This window comes from Vicugna pacos, chromosome 23 (genome assembly GCF_048564905.1).
Source record: "Vicugna pacos chromosome 23, VicPac4, whole genome shotgun sequence".
NCBI classification, from domain to species: Eukaryota; Metazoa; Chordata; class Mammalia; order Artiodactyla; family Camelidae; genus Vicugna; species Vicugna pacos.
The window spans coordinates 38,123,293-38,138,782 of record NC_133009.1 but is presented as its reverse complement, the minus strand read 5'-3'; the positions used below and the strand labels follow the sequence as shown (position 1 = coordinate 38,138,782).

The 15,490-nt window shown below is 59.1% G+C and overlaps 1 protein-coding gene across 3 annotated transcripts in view; it reads right to left on the bottom strand.

The window, feature by feature from the left end:
* Positions 1-7,917: 7,917 nt before the first annotated feature.
* The window catches only part of IPO9 (importin 9), a 38,122-nt gene continuing 30,549 nt past the window's right edge, over positions 7,918-15,490 (bottom strand). For 2 of the 3 annotated variants that reach the window (XM_072948838.1, XM_015247058.3), the window contains exons 15-24: positions 14,256-14,482; positions 12,546-12,694; positions 12,043-12,171; positions 11,161-11,436; positions 10,815-10,981; positions 10,101-10,234; positions 9,440-9,562; positions 8,965-9,069; positions 8,796-8,872; positions 8,249-8,512 (exon numbers count right to left, since the gene is read on the bottom strand). In XM_072948838.1, the coding sequence (XP_072804939.1) occupies positions 8,402-8,512; positions 8,796-8,872; positions 8,965-9,069; positions 9,440-9,562; positions 10,101-10,234; positions 10,815-10,981; positions 11,161-11,436; positions 12,043-12,171; positions 12,546-12,694; positions 14,256-14,482 (1,498 nt within the window). In that variant the 3' untranslated portion in view covers positions 8,249-8,401. Of the gene's footprint in view, positions 8,057-8,248; positions 8,513-8,795; positions 8,873-8,964; positions 9,070-9,439; positions 9,563-10,100; positions 10,235-10,814; positions 10,982-11,160; positions 11,437-12,042; positions 12,172-12,545; positions 12,695-14,255; positions 14,483-15,490 lie in introns of those variants that run through there. The other variant, XM_072948839.1, reaches the window with a different exon arrangement.

Here is a 15,490-nt window from a genome sequence, read left to right as displayed (position 1 = left end):
CCCTGTGACATCTGGCTGTCACAGCCAGCATCAGTGATTTTCTAACTGCAACACACTAGGACACTTTTCAGTCCACGGGGTGGGAGGCGGTGAGACGAGGGCAGAGGGTGAGGAAGGGGCTGTGCGCAGGGCAGAGGGGAGGGACTGGCACTCCTCAGCAGGGGACGCGGGAGCCGGAGGCCAGAGCTGAGCCGACCTTGGCCAGGACAGACCCACGTGCCGCCCAGGGCCACCGGGCTAGGAGGGAGTGAGGAAGCGGCTTGGGTGGGGAGGCCCGGGGCCCTGGAAGCTGGTTGCACAAATCTTCAGGCCTGGAGGGGCTTCACCCTAGCTGCTGCAGGCAAAGGCACGCGGGAGCACCCCCTCCTCTGGGCCCGTCTCCTGGCCCTGGCCCTCGGCGAGGGCAGAGGCTCTCCCCCGGGTGCCTGGGGTCTGATGATGGTAATACCAACAGCTGACTCCGCAAATGAGTGTCCCCTCGTTCAGATGAGGAAGCTGGAGTTGGAAGAGGTTAGTTTTCCCAGCCCACACGGCTGGGATCTGGAACTGGACTTCGGAGATTTCAAAGCCCAGGCCCTTCCGCTCCACCTCCTGCCTGTCCTCGAGCAGGTCCGCACCACTTGGGGTGTGCCCGCACGCACACCCACTCCCCCCCAGGAGTCTGGGAGGTGGGGGGAAGGCCTGCAGGGGGGAGGCGGGGAAGCAGGTGGAGGGGAGGGCTGGGACCGGGCCTGTGCCCCAGTTTGGGCCTGGCCTGGGGCCGCGGGAGGAGTGCTCTGCTGAGTCATCTGCTGCTGGGCCGGGTGACCAGCCCAGGCTTCCCAGACGCCAACCCCTTTCCCGCTCCTCTTCAGATAGGAGCAGACTGACCTGGGCACCCCCAAGGCCCTCCTTCCCATCTCCGTTCCCGAGGCTCCTGCCCCGCCCCGCTCCCTGGCCCCATGGTTTGAGCCAGGCCATCCTGAGATCAGAGTAACTCCCTGCCCCTCACTTGCCTGTGGTCAGTCAGGGCTCTCTTCAGAACCCGGGACTAGCCTGCCCCCCTCCTCCCTGTGGGCCTGTCCACCCAGCTCCTTCAGACAGGTCCTCGCACGGGCCTCTCCTCTGTCTGGTGTAATCTCATTACAGCGAAGGACTGGGGTCTCCTGGCTCCCACTGCAACACCATAAGCAAACATTTCTCCTCCATTGGAAGTTTTTCCTGGTGTCTAGCTTGAACCTTTCTTGCTGTAAATGGCCCTCTGAGTGGGAAGGGTGTGGGGAGTGGAGGGGCAGTGGGGATCAGCTCCTGGTCAGGATTTTGATCAATGCCTTTGCAGGGTCACCTCTCCCAGAACGCCAGGCTTCGGCTTCTTTGCAGAGTCCCAGGACTGTCCGAGCAGAACGTGGGCAGCCAGAGCCCAGGAGAGGGGGTGGAGGGCGGGCGGCCAGGCTGGCTAGGGTGGCAGCTGTGAACAGCCTGCTCCCGTGGCTGTGGGAGCAGGAGTGGCTCCGGTCCAGCCCAGCAGGCGGGGCCGACGGGGGGGGGGGGGGAGCCAGGTTATCTCCCAACCAACCTCACTCAGTATGCAGCCCTGCCCCCCGGGCAGGGTTGGGGCAGACAAGTGCTATTTTGGGACCTGGGGGTAAGAGAGGAGGAGGCTCTGTTTACAGCTCCCCTCTGCCTGTCCCCGTTCCCTCTCCTGGGAAGGTTTGGGGACATGGGCCTCAGCCTTCCACTGACCTTTTCTACCTGGGGTCTGTTTTCAGCCTAGCGCTGCGGTAACCCCCTGCACAGGTGGGAACTGGTGGTCTTCCTTGGCGAGACCAGCTTTGTATGGGCAGGTTCAGGCGGTGGGAACTGTGCTGGACTTGGACCAGACTAACCACAGCCACATGGACACACGAGGCAGCGCTGTGCAGTCAGTCAGTCCGTGCGACAGATGTGACCAGCACACGTTTCTGCGCACCGGGAGACGAAGGCCTGGATCCTGAAGCAGATGGCCAGCAGAGCCAGGGTGCGTGGCCCATGCTCGGAACCACCAGCCAGGGCAGGAGCCCGGCTCCACTACTTACTGGCTCTACAGACTTGGAGGAACCGCCTAACTCCTCTGGCCTCAACTTCCTCGCTGGTCAACGGACCAGGGTTCAGTCAAACCCACTGGAACCCCCAAGTCAGCGGGCAGAGGTGCCCTGGTCCTTCTCTCTCCCTATTCAACGGAAAATGGATTTACTCAAGGTCACAAGGCAGGTCACTGGTAGGACCGGGTGCTCAAGTGAGCGTCCGCCGTGAGGCCAGGGAGCCAGGTGAGGGGCGCAAACACAACACCAGGTGTGCAAGAAACACATTTATTTTCCTTTAATCAAATTAGGTCAGACCGCGTCTCCATCCTGCCAGCTGGTGGGGAGTTGGCTCTGTTGTTACGTAACACAGCAGGACCCTCTGGGCCTTCCTGGGAGACCCCTCCATGCCCTCCACCTGTCTCTCTGCAGAACTTTAGTCAAAGAATAAATTTAACCAGAGCAGTGAGAAAATACAGAAACAAGGGAAAGCAGTCAAGCAAGACAAAACAGTAATCGTTCAGCCATTAAACAAGGTCAAGGACCTTCAGTTCCTCCTCGAGGGCTAGAGATGATATTCCGAGCCGAGGCCTTTGAGCTGTCCTGCAGACACCTGAAACCCCCACCAGGCAGAAGTTGACCGTGTGCTGACCAGACTGCAGCCATGACAGAAGCTGCCACAATTCCGAGAACTGGCCTCAAGAAAATGGGAGCCGACCCTGGAGCTGAAGAGTAACTGCACTTAAAACAATCAAGATGCTGCTGACCAGTCACCGCAGGACGGATCTCAAATGCCTGTCAGAGCGGACCGCGCCCTTCTGCACACAGCCCCTCCCTCCCAGCACCTCTGCACCCCTGAAGCCCCCCTTTAAAAGCTCCTGCCCTGATCGGCAGGGGGAAGCTGGCTTTTGGACACGTGTCTGGCTTCTTCCTAGGTAGTGGCCTCATGAATAAAAGCAAACTTTCCTTTCCTACCAACACCAGTCTCTTGAGTACTGGCTTCCTAGTGCAGAGCAGCTGAATCCGAGGTCAGCAACACCACTACGTTTGCTCCGCCTGCCAGGATCAGAAGGCCCCAGGATCTCACACAGCACAAGACGCAGGGGTGGGCCCTGCAGCCCCGTGCCCACGGGCTCTGCTGATAGAAGCCCCGGGACCCTTGAGGCCCGCACCCTCGGCTCGCTCACACGCCCAGGCAGCCCTGGTGCCGCGCGTCCAGCCTCCCCAGCGACGCCGCAGGCACATCCTCAGGCAGGTCTCTGCCAGGGGCCGGGCAGGGCCCTCACCACTCACAGGCCCCACCGACTTCTGCCCCGTTCTTGTCTTCGGGACCCCTCCCCCTTCCTCTCTCCCTCGTCCTCCAAGACTGTGGGCCTAGTCTCAGTTCACGCCAGCTTTCCACACAGGCTCCTGAAGCCAGCTACCCTCGGACAGCTCTGCTTCCCGGGCAAGAGCAACGAAGGCAGGGAAACAAGGAGAGCTCGGCTGCGTCCTCGGAACAAATGGAGGGACAAAACCTGGTGAGGACAAACACACTGACCATTCGTAACGTCACGTAGGTGATCGCGTCAAAGCCCTGCTTAGCAGGGGGAAGGCAGGTGCTGCAGCCACCAACTCTTCTGTCCCCTGCCCCCAGGCAGGGCTGCTGGACCCTCACAGAGGCGGCCTCCCCGAGTCTCACGCAGTCCCCAGTTTAGCAGTGGTGTCTGTGAAGCTGAACTGAGTCATCAAAGCTGGTGAGTCAGCAAGGCTGTCAAACAGAGCTCTCAGCGACTGGGCGGGGGTCCAGGCCGAGAGTCCCCACCCCAGGCTCCTCGGGGAGCCCTTTACTCCCAGCCACAGCCCCGAGGGAGGCATCACTTCCACTTTCCAGCGGAGACCAAGGACCGGGGGCGTCACCAACCCCAGCCATGACATCATGCCGCAGGGGCTCCCTGGCCCTGCCAATCGGCCTGGGCTCCTCACCGCCTTCCCGCCCGCAGCACACCTGGACAGCTACCGCTCGAAAGGCCTTGTGTGATCTGTCATTTCAGGAGAACAGTAATGCCACCCCCTTTCCACCTACTCAAAAAAAAAATTGGAACATGAGGTCCTGGGTAGATGGTTAATGTTGGACATGTACCAACCCATCAGAGAACGGTAAATAATTCACCAATCTCTGAATTTTATTAACAACTTTTTTGGCTGCTTTGTGACTGGACTCCAGCAAGTGTGGTTAAGGTCTGGTGGGAAGGGGTGTCCCCGCGAGATGCCAAGTCAGCGTCCAGCCCCCGCTGGGCGCCCCCGCCAACAGGCAGGGACTAGCAGTGCCGTGACGCCCTTCACGGCGGCCGTCCTGTGGGGCCGCTCCTCCCCTCGTCCGGGCGCGCCCAGACTCCCGCTGCTCACCCGCACCGCTGCCGCGCCCAGACCAGCGTGCACCCCCTCCCCAAGCCGGGGACCCAGTCACCCTTCTGGTCGCATCAGGACTGTCAGAACGCTTTCTAGAACGTAAGCCTCATGTCACTTCTCTGCATAAATGCTTGTGAGGTCTCCCGCTCCGGAGAGGACCCTTTACCATCCGGCCCTCCCTTGTGCCTCCAGCTCTTTCTGGCCAAGACCCCTGTGAGCCAGTACTCTCCCAACACTCCCACCCCACTCTGGAGCTCAGAGCGCAGCTGCACTCCTTCCCGGCCCTCCTCCTCTTTTCTCCGGCAGGTCCCACCCCGCCTGACCTCCGGGCAAGGGCACGGGGAGGCAGGGCAGAGGGCTGGTGGACTAGAACCTCTCCTGCCGTGTGACCTCGGGCAGGTTAATACTCAGCACCCTCGCACCTCGATGTCATCAACTTGGAAACAAGACAGACACAACCCCCTGCTTTGTAAGGTTATTAGAGCTGACCCTCGACCACCACGGGTCTGAGCTGCGCGGGTCCACATCCACCTGCACTTTCTCAGTAGTAAATACCACAGGACTGCACCGTCACGGCTGTATCTGCAGACACGGGGGACTGAGCATTATCAGGGACCGCTCCAACACCCTTCCAAGGGTCAGCTGCAGAAGGCCTAAATGATAACCCAGGTGACACGCAGGACGTCCTAGCCCTGGCGTTTAGCAAGTGCTTCTGGAATGCCAGCCTGTCTGCCCACCACCTGCACACGCTTACCTCCCCCACCGGCCTCTGCCATCACCACCAACCACTCTGAGCCCAGAACTTACTTCCCACACGACACTCCCCACATTTACTGCCCTTCTTCTGATCCCCGAAGGGACTAGCTCCGTGGGGGAGAGGAACAAGGCTCTCCAGCACCCAGCACTGGCCTTGCTTGTAACAGAGGCTCCACATTTGCTGTAACAGGGCAAAACAGAGTAGCCAGAGACTGGCTTTGTGGTAATCATCCACGCAAAGGCCACAGGCCGCTGGCTGGGGTGAGAAGTGCGGGCTCCTTCACTGGGCAACTCCCTAACCTTCCAGAGCAGGCTCCTGGTCTTCCTGGTCCTTCGAGCTTCTTTTCTGGACACAATTCAGGTCTTCCACCTGGTTTCCTCTTGCAGACGGGCCTCCTCCACCTGGGAGCCCAGGTTGGGCACCAGAACGGAACAGAGCGCTGAGTCCACTGCTGGGCCCAGGAAGGCCAGATGAGCGTACACGCCGCTCTGGACGGCGTGTCTGCTGCCCCAGCCTCGTCCACGCTGGGGTTTTGTGAAGACACGCAGACAGCTCCGGCCGCCATCGTGCCCGTTACCGGCGTGCGGGCGCAGGGTGGCTGTTATTCCACTCTCTCTCACAGACGCTCCTGGCAATCTGCGTTTTCAGAGAACTACCTCACATAAAGATTCTGCCCATTTTTGCAGCGCACAGGGATATCTGTGCAGGCCCCAAGCGACCACCCTTCCCAGGGCTTTCCTGTTTCTTAAGAGTTGGATCAGCACCTCTCCCTCGCCTAGTACGACTCTTGTAAATGGCCTCAAATTCTCCTTTGGAAGAGGCAGGGCCAAAACCCTTCACCAGCCACTCACATCAAAGGAAGGGCCAGGCTGGGGAGAGCCTTGGGGCACGCCAGACCTGCCCACCACGGGCTCCCGTGCGTCGGACAGCTGGCTACTCACTCCTGCCCTCCTCCTGCTCCAATTCCCCACATCCAGATCTTATCTGTTCTGCTCATAACATCAGACCCTGAGGCCAGCTCAGCACGACCTGCTCTTCAGTCCTGTCAAGTATCGTCTATTCAACTCGGTCACTCGCATCCGCCTGAGTCACGGCCGGCTCACTCCTCGCTGGCACCCCGGCCGAGGCAGGCGGCCTCTGCTGGACTTTGGCTCCCACCTGCCCTTCAGTTCCCTCCCGAGGAGCTTCCCAGGAAAGCCCTGGTGTCCCAGCTGCCGTCCCCCGGGTCTCAGAACAGCCGCATGTTACCATCATCCCCCAGCTGTCTTCCCGGGAGCTTCCCCTCCTTCTAACCGAGCGGCTTGCCCTTCCGTGCTGAAGTTAGCTTCCTCTGGCCAAGAAGACAGGACACAAAAGAGGAGCTAGAGTTCAACTGCCTGTCCCCACAGGGGCCTCCTTTCTGCTCGGACAACGGGCACCACCTCCCAACTCCCTCCCTCGTCAGTGGGATGGGATGACGCCCCCACGCATGCACCTGATGTAAAGGCAGATGGGACAGCGAATGTGAAAGCTCTGGAAACATGGGGCCATGCCTGAGCACCACGGGGTCCGAGACCCTCTGCTCTCAGCCATGGCGTGTCCCGGGGCAGGGCTGGCCCCTAAGGGACGCTAGGACCCTTTCCTTCAGGATTCAAGATCTCGAGGCCCCTGGCCCAGGGCCGACCTGGAGGCGGGGAGGAGTCGAGGCCCAGAGACGGTCTGGCACCAGACACGACTGCTTCTAACAGGTTGAGGCTGCTGGCATGAGACCGTTCTTTTGTGCCAAATCAGGGTTGGTTGACTTGACCTCTCGGAACCCAGCTGGCATTGCCTGGAGGTCCGCAACTGTAGAGGGAGCCTCTGGGCACCAGCCAGCCATCACTCCCCCAGAATCCGCGGCTCCCCCTGCGCAGGGCAGAGGCAGTGCCGGCCTGGGGACCCAGCCACACTGTGAACACAGGCCCGTAGGCTATTTCCACCCGCCCCCCGCCCCAGAGGTGGGGTGAGCAGCAGGGACACCTACTGGCCCCAGGGCACCACTGGCTGAAGTCCTTGGGCTCCCACAACAGTCCTGCAAGGGAAGTGCCCACAGGGGGCCCTTTCCTGGAAAACAGTCCAGTTCGCTTCATATTCTGGTTCCTACTTGTGAGACCACCAACCGAAAGAGACATTCTGTAGCTATTCAGAAAGGGCACTGGGTGTGGGCCCGACCGAAAGGAGCCGGCTCTCCCTTCTTCCCCGTGTTTCATCCTCATTCACCTTTGAATCCACAACAGACTAAACTCCTAAGTAGGGGACCGCCCTCAGAGACGCCTGACTGGACACCACCCCGTCTCCGACGGTCATCTCGACAAGGCTTGCTGGAGCGCATGGGGGTCTGAGCGGCTCTACCTACTCCTCTCCGTGTCCGTGTCTTCCTTCTAAAAGGAATGGGAGGCAGAGGTGCGCAGACACCTTGCACCATGCGGACTAAACTCGTTTGTAAAGACTGCTTTACTCTCCCAGAAAAATACACGTTGCAGACCTGAGGGCTACACCTCAGCCACCGGGGAGGGTTCCTGAGGAAGCGGGCCCTCTGCACGTCAGACTGCGCGGCAATGTGGGGAGACATGTTAAATGTAGTTGGGTCAGGAGGGCTTAAAAAAAATGTTTTCCCCAATTTTTTTCTTTCTAAAAAAGGAAAACCAAGTTGCCATCTGTCTGGCTTGCCCTGTGCGCACAGACACGGAGGAACAGCTTCAGGAGGGGCTGCCATGCGACGAGGCAGAACCGACGTCCAGGAGGAGAGGCCCCCGGGGCTCCTTCGTGTCGCTCCTGAGACCCCGGCGTCTGTGGCGGAGGGCGGAGGGCACCTTTGTCAAGGGTGTTCCTACCGGACACGTCAGATGTCCTACGAAGGTAAACAGGTCTGTTTTAGAACATAAATGGTCCTGTGCTCCTGGGCCGGGGCAAAGTAATCCATGACACACACTCTTCCTGGGCAGCCTGTTTCCGGACTGGCCAGCAGAGGACTCTAGGAACAGAGGTGGGGGCCGGTCAGGGGGAGGAAGGTTCTTCGGGGGCCTCTGGAAAGGGCCCTTTGTCCCAGCATTCCTTAGCGACAGCACTAATGAACAGTCACTGTCACTCTGCAAAGGCCAAGGGCCGGGTCACGAGGCCACTCGAGGTTGAGAGAGAAGTGCATCTCACGGCCGGGAAGGGCTGCGAACCGGTGTGGCCGGGCTGGGGGGGCCAGTTAGATGCCGATGGTCTGCAGCACCCGCCTCTCGCCATCGCTGAGGTGGCCCGAGAACACGGCGTAGCAGGGCTGCTGCGCGAACTGGCACAGGAAGTCCGTGAGGTACGCCTGCAGGGGAAGGGGCGGTCACCCAAGGGCCTGGCCCCGCGTGGGGACACACAGAGCCTCCCACCCTCCCGGAGGGCGCGGAGGTTCCACAGGGGGCCGCGTGCACAGGGCTGCATGGGACTGGATCTCGCAGTCCGCCCGAGGACGGGGCCTCAGGACACGAGGCCACAGCACTGGTGGGAGACACCCAGGTGCGGAGCCTGGGCCACCCCTAACCTTGACGGCGGACCAGGATGGGTGAGCCTGGACTGGCTCGCCAGGCACTTTCCCTGGGTGGCCTCACCTGGAGGTCGATCTGATAGAGGGGGTCCTTCAGGGCGTCAGGGTCGTCTTCCTCGTCATCCTCGTAGTAATCCTCCTCTGCCAGAGACACCACGCGCGGTCAGGGCCAGCGCATGCCGAGGGCCCTGGGGCGCCCAGTTCTTGGTGCCACCGTGCAGGGCACTGCTTACCGTATTTACTCGTAGCGAGGATGTCCGACAGGAGCTGGCCGGCAAGCCCGTCCTCCTCCTCGTCCTCGTCCTCGTCCTGGTCCTCCCACATGTCATTGGCATCATCTGCAGGAAACGACAAGCCGCTGGAGCGCGCGCGCCCTCCCCCCACACCCAGACTGGCCAGGACAGGACGGCCCGAGGGTCTCCACGCGCGCCTGCAGTCCTGGGGGGAGAGGCCCGCGGGGGTGGGGGCAAGCCCTCCCCAGCGAGTCTGAATGCGAGACTGGGCGTGTTCCGGTGGGGAGAGAGCAGGCAAGAGGCTGTCTGGAGGACAAGCCGACCAGGAAGGGCCTGCCTCCTGGCTGCTCCAGACCCTGCACACAGCATGGCCAGCCCCGGACAGGCCTCGAGGGACTCGACTGCCCCAGTGGAGAGTCTGAAAGTCTGTGAGTTGACGGCCAGGCGCCGAGTCCCTGGGGAGCCCGCACGGCACCTGGGCCCCAGCCCGCGGGTGTGGCCTGGCGGGCGGCGTTGGCCTCCATGACGCTCGACAGCTCGTTGATGATCAGCTTTAGGATCTTGACCAGCAGGGGGACGTTCGTCCAGCGCTCGGGGTCTGGGGAGGGAGAGGGTGGCTTCCGTCAGACCGCCGCCGGGCCGCTCCTCTCCCGCAGTGCCCGGGCTTCCCCTGCCCCACACCGCCTCCAGCCGCCAGGGACAACTTAAATAACTTCATTCTGCTCACGTCAGGAGAGCTCAGAAGTCAGGGCAGATGAGAGACCAGGAAGCCCTGGTCGTGAGGCTCGGACAGCAGGGCAGCGCAGGTGGTAACGAGCCCGCAGCAGAGAGGGCAGTTCTGCATTCACTGCCCACCACGCGTTGGGGCCATAAGCCAAAAGCAATCCGGTAACAGATAAACTGAAAGCGGGTGTCCAGGCCCGAGTGGAGCCAAGCCGGGGTGCTTGTCCCTGAGACTGTTTTTGTCCCTTCTCAGCAACAGGAAGGAACCATGCGTTCCAATCCCCTGTTTGCCTAGTCTCTGCTTCCTATCAGCCCCCCACTCACAACCATGCTCTAAAAACAGGAGTCACATCCATCCCGCTTCCAGCCCCAGAGTCCTGAGCCCCAGTGAGGGCCAGGGATGCGTCACCCACTCTTGGCCGACTTGGAGCGGGTGCGGACGCCCTCGTCCAGGCCGTAGATCTCCTCGCCCTTCACGCGGATGTCCTGCAGCCGCCTGTCGTCCGCGGTGATGCCGTGCTGGAGCAGCTTGCACAGCGCCACGGAGCTGCAGGGGAAGGCCGGGTCAGGCCACCCCGCGGCTCCCCCCGAGGGCACCGCACCTCTGTCGCACCAGAGAAGGGCATCTGCAGGTAGTGTGCTGAGAGCAGAGCTGGAGCGGGCCAAGAGTCCACGCGGGAGGTGCGTGGGGTATAGGAACCGCGGACAGAAGTCCGGGAGGGGAAGCTAGAGAGCCTCTTCACCAAGAGAGGAGGCCACCAGCAGTGCTTGGCTGGTGGAGTCAGGGGCAGAGGAGGGTCTCCAGCCAGCAGAGATCAAAAACATATGGTCTGGGGGTGGGGAGGGTAGAGTTCAGCGGCGGAGCGCAGGCTTAGCGTGCACCAGGCCCTGGGTTCAATCCCTGGAACTGCCATTAAATGAATACATACATAAACCTAATGACCTACCCCACCCTTCCCCGCCAAAGAACACAGTCTACCGGTGCGGCTGTATTTTGGGAACTTCAAGATGGCAGCTCCTTGAACATACAGTCAGTGATAAAGAAACAATGGGCAAAGGGGACCCAAGGGGCAGGTCGGCAGGGCAAGGAGGGGAGAGGAGCGGCGAGGAGCAGGACGAGGCCCCACCTGACTTTGCCCTCGTACTGCCCGTAGAACAGGTGCTGCCGGCTGGTCCACTCGGCCATCACGAACTCCAGGGCGGGCTTGCCGGTGGGTCCCGGGAGGCTGCACAGGAACTCCAGGAGGGGCTCCAGCTGAGTGTGCACCAGGTGGGCGAACACCATGATCAGGGACTGTGGAGGACAAGGAGGACGCCTACTTCAGAGGCTCAGCAGACGAGAGGGCCTGGGCTGGCCGGTCAAGAGCTGGGGGAACGCGGCCACTTTCCCGTCGATGTTCCCTGGGCTGGCACAAGGGCGCTGGGCTTGCCAGCTCCGCAAGGGCAGCGCAGGCAGGGGCGCCGTCCGCCTACCTGCATGACGCTGAGCGTCTCCGCCTGCTGCATCTTGCTGAGGATGGCACGGAGAATCTGGTCCAGGTTCTCCCCCAGCTCCTGCCCAGCCTTGGAGATCAGGGTGGACACGAGGCGGCCCACAAAGGCGGCGGTGAACTCAGAGGTGCGGGGGTCCAGGAGCTGGCTCACCACCTGCATCACGTACCACAGCCCGCTGTGGCCCTGCTCATCACGCCACTGGGCCACCTGCTCCAGCGCCACCGACACATAGGCCCGCAGGCACTCTCCGCCATTCTGCAGGACGAGAGAGGCAAGTGGGTCAGCAGAAGTGAAACCCGAGGCCTCCGTCTGCAGGGGCACAGACGCTCAGGCCTGGGTCTCGAGGCCGGCGAGCCTGTAGGGGCCGTGCTGGGCTCACCCCACCGGAGTCAGGAACGCAGTACAGGCAGACGCGCACTACCTGTCCCCGCTGCACTCGTCAGCTATCTCAGAAGCACAGATTCTGATCAAAGGGACCGTGGACAAGCCAGCCGAGTTTCACCATAAAGATCTCGCCCTGGCACTGAACAAACAACTAAGAGAGCAAAGAGTGGGGCGTCTACAGGTCTTCACGGGGATGGAGACAGACCTTACACAGACCACCATCTGCCTAGAGATACCCAAAGCGCATCCGTCTGCTGACTTCATCAACAGAAGCATCTCATGGCCCCAGGTCCACAGGCCTGTAACCTCTCCTGTCACAGCAGTACCCAGACCCACACCCAGACGGCAGGGTGCCTGGCACCCACACCTTTAAGCTGCTCAGAACGCTTGGCTTTTGCAGGCTTCCCAAGTTCTTTGGGTAAACACAGATTTGAGAGGTGAGCTTCTCCACCTGCTCCGTGCTGGCCACGCTGGTACCTGCATGGTGGCGTTGTCGTCTGTGTGGAGGGTGCACTGGGCCACGGCGGGGAAAGCCTGGCAGATGAGAAGCTGGGAAAGGGGGGGCTTCGTATTCCGCACCACCGTGGTCAGGATGTCGATGGCTGTCTGCAGGACAGAAGACAGAGTCAGAACTGTCCCTGGGGTGGGGGGCCCACCAGCCAGGATCCTCACTGCGTGGATCCCACTTAGCAACCCAGAGGGAGCTCGTTAATAAAAGGCAAGTTTCTGAAGAAAAAGAGAGCAGACGGCATCTCAGCCTCTGCATGACGCCCGTTGTTTGAGACGCCGTGGACAATCAGGTGTGGTGTGTTGACAGCGGTTCGATTCCCCGAGAGCACCGTGGGAACGGGAGCCACTTCCCAGGCCTGGGAGTCCCTGTGGGTGAAGCAGCCGGGCAGCGGCGAGGCTCGGCAAGATGTGCAGCCTCCCCGTCTCCCTCCCTTCCACAGCCACGCCAGCCATGCCGGCGGCGGACTCACCGCGCAGAGCCCAGCGGGGATCTTGTCTGCGGGGGCCTGCATGATGCTGACCAGAGTGGGAATCAGTCTCATCTGCATCGGGCCCTGACAGGCCTCAATCTGGGACAGCTCCTTGAAGATGTCTTGAGCCAACGAGGCGACCACAGGATCTGAAGTGGGCAAGGCAACACGGACCCCGCCTGACGGTCTGCATGTGTGTCTGGCTGAACCATACCTGCCGTTGGCCCCCACCCAAGGTAACGCATCACACACATGGGACCTGGGGGCACGAGCGACACGAGGACCGGGGAGCACTGCTCAGTGTCGGGGGGCAGGGAGCGCGTGGTCGTGCCAGCACCAGCTGCTCCCAGAATAAAATCTGGCTCTCTTCCCAGGACAAAGCTCTAATGTCTAAGATCTTGTGAAACTTAGATTATGAAACCAAATGCTTAAGGAAAAAAAAGCCCCACTGATACTTGGTTAAGATATCAAAGTTTCAGAGACAGCCTGAACCCTGACTTTCCCCAGGTTTCTGTGTCAAGGAGGACCTCAGCCATCTCTGCAGGGGGCCACGGTGGATGAGAACTGCCAAAGCCATTTAGGGCAAAGGGGAAAACTTCAGAAAGGGAAGTTTAGTTTGACTTGCTTTACCTACATAAGAAAAATATAAATGTCTTCCTCACTCTAGCATGAAAAAATGTATGCAGTGTGCAGTGCACTGAGATGTACGTAAAAGACCACCACAGCATTATCTGTCACAGGAAAACACTGTCAACAACCTAGGTGTCCGCAAACAGAGTGAGCAGGTCAATCACGACATACCCATGCATGGGACATCCTGTGACGGGAGAGGAGCTACGCCCAGGAGCCCAGCGTGGAAACCTCTCCAGGACACAGTCACACAGAAAAGCCAATCAGACACAACGTTCAGTACGACATCACGTTACACACCCAGCCCTGTGCCTACACATCATCTGAACGTCAACATTCCCTCTTCAGAAACAAATATCCTCAACACATTTTCTGACAATAGAATGTAACCAATATACACTCACTACCGGAAAACTTAAACTGCAAAGAAGTATCAAAGGAAAGAATACAGCTCTTGTTCCCCCACCTGGAGATAATTACCCTTCACACTCTGGCGTCTTTTCTTCTGCTATTTTTCTATATTCGTATCTACACACACCTCTTGTTCTAAAACAAAACCGAACCTTCGGATTATACTCTGTGCATCTTGGGAAACCACCTATTCACTTACTATAACATGAGTGCTTCCCCATGGCTTTAATTACTCCTGAGAAGTTTGATTTTTAATGGCTGCAGAGCATTCCACTTAATGGGTATAATTAATTAATTTTTATTACTTCTAAGTTTTTGCTACTATGGGAAAATGCAATGGACACCTTGCTCATAAACTTCCGGGTGTGCTTTCTTCGGTACCTCCTTTTCTCATTATATTTCTTGGCCTTTTCTTTTAGGAAGTTGATTGGATTTAGCGGCTCAATCTCCTACTTCGCCGCCAGGGTTCTGAATCACACCGCCTGCTGGTTAGCGCTTCATTCATCGTCTCTCCCCAGTTCCCCCCGGAGACTAAGAGTTGCAGGAGCGGGCACTCCACCTCTCAGGCCTGCTGTGCCCTGCCCTCTGCGGCTGGCGCCAGGGCCGGCAGGCCGACGCGCTCCCTGCCTGCACCCTGCCGCCGTGGTGCCCGCCCGCCCTGGCGCCTACCGTTACTGTACTTGAGGAAGATGGCGATGGTGAAGGGGCAGATTCTGCCTTCCATGCTGGCTGTGAACTCCGGGTCCACTGTGCAGACGATGCACAGGGTCTCCATCACAAGGTTGAGGACCTCTGAGCTAAACTGGGCCGCCAGGTGGATCAAGCCGTCCAGGATGCTGGGGAGGAAGGGCTGAAGCACGTGGGTGCTCTCGGAGACCTTGAGCTGGTCACAGTACCTGCAGGGACAGGGAAGCAGGGCTGCTCACAAGGGCCCCCAAGTACCGGTCTTCCCCACCAGCAGCATCATGCGTGACGGCACTTCCGTGTGGAGCTCTGTGGAGCTGCTCCTAGCGTCAGTCGGGCTCCCACACCGTCTGTGGCACACTCTGTGAACACCAGCACCCCCGTTTCTGGTCTCTGATTCATCTCTGCTTTGGTCTTCGTTATTTCCCTTAATATGTCTTTCACCCACCATTCTGTTTTGAAACAAATTCAATCATACAATTCTACATCCAAATGATTAAGATATTAAGTTAAACGTCTTATGATTCCTCAGACTACTGTTTTAGTCACATTCCTAAGATTTTTACTTATATCCTCTCATTATTTTCTAAATAGTTACTATGGTTTTAACATCTTTTCCAACAAACGTTATTTAGTAAGAGACTATTTTCTAACTTTCACGTTATGAAAGTTTTGTACTTTTTGGCATCCTAAAATGAGATCAATTTACACAAATGCTGCACACACCCTTACAAAGCTGGAGCACCGTCTGCACCGTCTGTAGGTTTAGGTTTGTCTTCCGTGCACAGCACTGCCTTTTTCACCTCTTACTTAGTCAGCAAATACTTACTGGGTGCTGCTGCCATATCCAGTGGGGCGCAATTACTAAAAATGTATCATCTAAGTCTTCACTTTCGCTGACCTTCAGAATGACAATAAACCCAGAAAACCATTGTTTCCGTATGTTAAAACCTAGCACAGGAACAAGGCCTTCCACAGATACTTGAGAAATGGCTGTCTTCACGTCTTCTCAACTCCTTAGACGAGCACCCCCACCCCGGCTCCCCACTCGGAGGGTCAGTCACTCTGCCCTCCTGACGAGCTCGCAGCTGTGCGGCCTGACAGACCCCAGAGGCTGCTCCGCCTGCTCAGAGCACAGGGGATCTGTGCCGTGCTAAGGAGTTAGACTTTATTCTGGAAGCCAGTGCGTCTCAAAGGTTTTTATTTTTTTCCCTTATAAA